Raw genomic sequence first — 4,020 nt, 5'->3', positions numbered from 1 at the left:
GGGTTTGATCTATGAGGAGACTCGCGGGGTGTTGAAGGTTTTCCTGGAGAATGTGATCAGGGATGCGGTCACCTACACTGAGCACGCCAAGTGCAAGACGGTCACTGCCATGGATGTGGTGTACGCTCTGAAACGGCAGGGCCGCACTCTCTACGGATTCGGCGGTTGAACAATTTGACCCTTTCCAGCAAACACAAAACAAAGGCTCTTCTCAGAGCCACCCACCGCCTCACAGAGAGAGCAGTGACCGAGAAATGGGAGCTGGGATAGGCTGTTTCGAACAGTTCAATCAATCTGAAATATTTCAGATTTCCAGCATTCGCAGTATTTTACTTTTAATTCTTTGTTCAATCAATCTGCTGTGTTCGGGATGAAAAAAAATGGAATCCCCGAATTTGACATTTCATTTGCAGCAAGGATGTGCAGTGGATTTGATTTTCTAAACGGGCTGTGTTAACAGTGCCCGAGGCTCTGCACTTAGTTATTTCCCCAGTCGACACATGCCCTCAGTGAAAAGCCACATCACTCCTCCAGAATCACTCATTGTTTTCATAGAATTTCAAAATGATTTCGCTGCAATGAGGGAATCCGGGAGTTTTGCAGCAGCCGTTGAATCGGTCACTGGAACCAGACCCACTTGTGATGTTATTTCTCCCGAGACGGCGTTTCCTGCACTGAAACTGACAGGGTTTGTGAAACTGATCAGTTTCAGCTCAATCATTCAGGGACCTGGAATTCCCACAGCTATCCAGAGCCCACTTCTGATTGGTCACCCACGTCTCATTCACATGTCTTAACCAATCGCAGAGCCTCGAATTAGAAAATACAGCAAATCACTGGCTTAAATTGGCAGAAAGTTTGAATTCGAAAAAGCCGTCAATTTCAGTGTCGGAAAGAAGCGAATTAATGGTAAATCTGGCGTTAGTTTAAAGCTGTTCTTAAAATCGGGCCAGGACTTTGTGCTGATAAAAGCGGAATAAAAAAAGCTTTTGATGGATTATATATATTACGAAGTTTTCATCTGTAATTTTTTTGTCTACTTATCTGTACATGGCGGTAAGACTCTATTCAGCAATCTGTAACGGGACAAATAACTCACTCAGTGTGGAATTAATAAATTAGACAGGTTTTGGGGTGACAGTGAGAAATCACTGAAACAGATGCTTAAACATTTGAAATAGTTCTCATTCGGTCCTGTTACTGGCATTTTGGAATCAGACAGTAACCAGCCCTTTCACAGAGACTGTGGGTGGCTCTGAAAAGAGCCTTTGGTTTATTTGATGACATTTCGGCCGCTTTACTTTTTCTGGGAGCTCTGAGCGCTGGTTTTCTTGGGCAGCAGCACGGCCTGGATATTAGGCAGCACCCCGCCCTGAGCAATAGTCACTCCCCCCAGCAACCTGTTGAGCTCCTCATCGTTGCGGACGGCCAGCTGCAGGTGTCTGGGGATGATGCGGCTCTTCTTGTTGTCCCGGGCCTCGTTCCCGGCCAGCTCGAGGATTTCAGCAGTCAGATACTCGAGCACAGCAGCCAAATAGACCGGGGCTCCGGCACCCACACGCTCAGCATAGTTGCCCTTTCTCAAGAGCCTGTGAACACGGCCCACCGGGAACTGCAGTCCGGCCCGGGAAGACCGAGACTTGGCCTTGGCCCGAGCTTTGCCGCCGGTCTTTCCTCTTCCAGACATTTCCACAATCTCGCAAATGCTTTCACAAAGAATGGATAACTTCCGCCGCATTCACTTTACTTATCGCCTGAAAACTCTCCCCATTGGCCGGTACTTAATTCACCTCATTTGCCTATATTCTTCACCAATCAGGTCACTGACAACAGAGGTGGGCGGGGTTTACCGCCAAAACATCAGAAGCAGAAAATTTGTCAATTTCAAAAAGACCGCCAATTTCATTGTCAGAAAGGAGCGGATTAAAATAAATGTCATCCTGAGTCAAATATTTAAAATCCTCTGTCTTTATTTTGTTCTATTCAACTTTTTCCGTCACGAATTACAGACGCGGGTTTAAAATGTTATTTAAATTGTGGATCTTTCTCCAATCGCTTTCAAACTGTCCCGGGAGGTACTAAATCCCTGTTTACAGCATTTCCCTGAATTGAAACATTCAGTTTATCTTCAATCAGAGCCCAGTGTCCTTCTCTGAAAAGAGGAAGCAGGATCGAGTCCTCAAAGTGCCCTTAGTCTGCTGTGTAATAATCCCATTCCGGGCTGTTTCAGTGCGGAGAGTTACTGTTAATAAAATTATGAATCAGTTCACATTTCAGGAATAGAGTGAAGGGACTGAGGTCTGACCCTTACCGCTGAAAGCAGCTGTTAATGCGGTCATTCAGGGGCTGTGTAAAACAACAATAACAGCTTTAAGCAAAAAAGGAAAGGCGGATGAGTGGATTATGGGTTTGAGTTTGGTTTATGGGACAGCAGAAAAAACACAGCAGTGGGACATTTATTATGTTACACATTGTCTTAAAATGATTTCATAGAGATGTTCGGATGCAGCTTTTTCAGAGAGATTGTGGGTGGCTCTTAAAAGAGCCGTTGTGTTTGGGATGTTTTTCAGTCCATTGTGCAGTTTCACTTGGAGCTGGTGTACTTGGTCACCGCCTTTGTCCCTTCCAACACGGCGTGCTTGGCCAGCTCCCCGGGCAGCAGCAGGCGCACGGCGGTCTGGATCTCCCGGGAGCTGATGGTGCTGCGCTTGTTGTAATGGGCCAGGCGGGAAGCCTCACCCGCGATGCGCTCGAAAATATCGTTCACAAACGAGTTCATGATACTCATGGCCTTGGTGTCGGGGTGAACCTGCTTCATCACTTTGTAGATGTAGATGGAGTAACTCTCCTTCCTCGACTTTCTCCGCTTCTTGCCGCCCTTTGCTGACGGTTTATTTAAGGTTTTCTTGGCGCCCTTCTTAGCAGCTGCTTTCTTCTTCTCCTCAACCATCTTCAGTTTCAATTTCAGACTCAGAAATAAACCAAACCCCTTCCGAGTGCGGATTAAATAGACAATCCCACAGCTCTATGCTAATGAGGGATGGGGAAAAGTAAAGATTGTGATTGGGTGATTTGGAATGATGTCCCAACGATTTAATATTGTAATTCGACATTTGGTCTCTTTCGCCATCCAATCAGATTAAATATTTGCAACCAATCACAAATTCCCTTACTGCAATCAGGAAGTATATTTCACAAAGACTCTCTCCAGCCCCAGTTAAAATTGAAAGAGCTGCTCCCTGTGTGGAGCTTCCTGGAAATGTCCTGGTTGTTGTTGGGAGGACACTTATTGACTGATTCTGTGTCGTTGTGTCTCTGCTATTGCATGTGAGTGTGCAATTAATTTTCTTTTTAGTCTAGGCTGCTGTGTTTGAGTGTTTTATGTAATTTGGTAACTCAGTCTCTGGTGCTGTATGGATTCATTCTGTCTCTGTCAGGTACTGTGTTTGAGTGTGAGGAGATGAGGTGGAGTGTTGCGGCAAGGAAGATGGAAAAGAACATTGGTGCGATGACAGCCTTACTTGACCCCAGTTTGCACTCGGATTGGGTCAGTGATAGATCCGTTGGCAAGGATTACAGCTTGCATGTCGGAGTGCAGTATGTTTGAGGAGGACATTCCATAATCCCTCTTGGTTGGGAGAGTCGAAGGCCTTTGTCAGGTCAGAGAAGGCCATGGATAAAGGTTGCTGCTGCTCCCTACATTTTCTTGAAGTTGTCTTGCTGTGAAGATTATGTTCACTGTGCCTGTTGATGGACAGAATCCACATTGTGATTCCAGTAGAAGCTCTTCAGCCACGGGGAGGAGGCAGTTGAGAAGGACTCTTGTGATGACCTTCCCTGTGGTGGACAGCAGCGATACCCCTCTATAGTTAACACAGTCGGTCTTGTCAACTTTTTTTAAAGATGATCACAATTACCGCATCGCGGAGATCCTCTGTCATGCTCTCCTCCTTCCAGATGAGGGAAATGAGACATGTATTTGTGTCAAGAGTGCTTCTCTGCCATATTTTAGAATTTTTA

At 45.8% G+C, this 4,020-nt stretch overlaps 1 protein-coding gene across 1 annotated transcript; it reads right to left on the bottom strand.

The window, feature by feature from the left end:
* Positions 1–1,297: 1,297 nt before the first annotated feature.
* On the bottom strand, positions 1,298–1,687 carry LOC137363451 (histone H2A-like). Its single transcript, XM_068027277.1, has one exon. It carries the CDS (start codon positions 1,685–1,687, stop codon positions 1,298–1,300), a length of 390 nt encoding a protein of 129 aa, XP_067883378.1.
* Between the last annotated feature and the right edge of the window lie 2,333 nt (positions 1,688–4,020).

This window comes from Heterodontus francisci, unplaced genomic scaffold, assembly GCF_036365525.1.
Source record: "Heterodontus francisci isolate sHetFra1 unplaced genomic scaffold, sHetFra1.hap1 HAP1_SCAFFOLD_61, whole genome shotgun sequence".
Lineage (NCBI taxonomy): Eukaryota > Metazoa > Chordata > Chondrichthyes > Heterodontiformes > Heterodontidae > Heterodontus > Heterodontus francisci.
Note: the sequence above shows the minus strand (reverse complement) of the source record. Positions and strands in the feature narration are given on the sequence as shown.

Coding starts and splice junctions, on each gene's coding strand:
- LOC137363451 (XM_068027277.1), bottom strand. CDS start 1,687: ATGTCTGGAAGAGGAAAGACCGGCGGCAAAGCTCGGGCCAAGGCCAAG.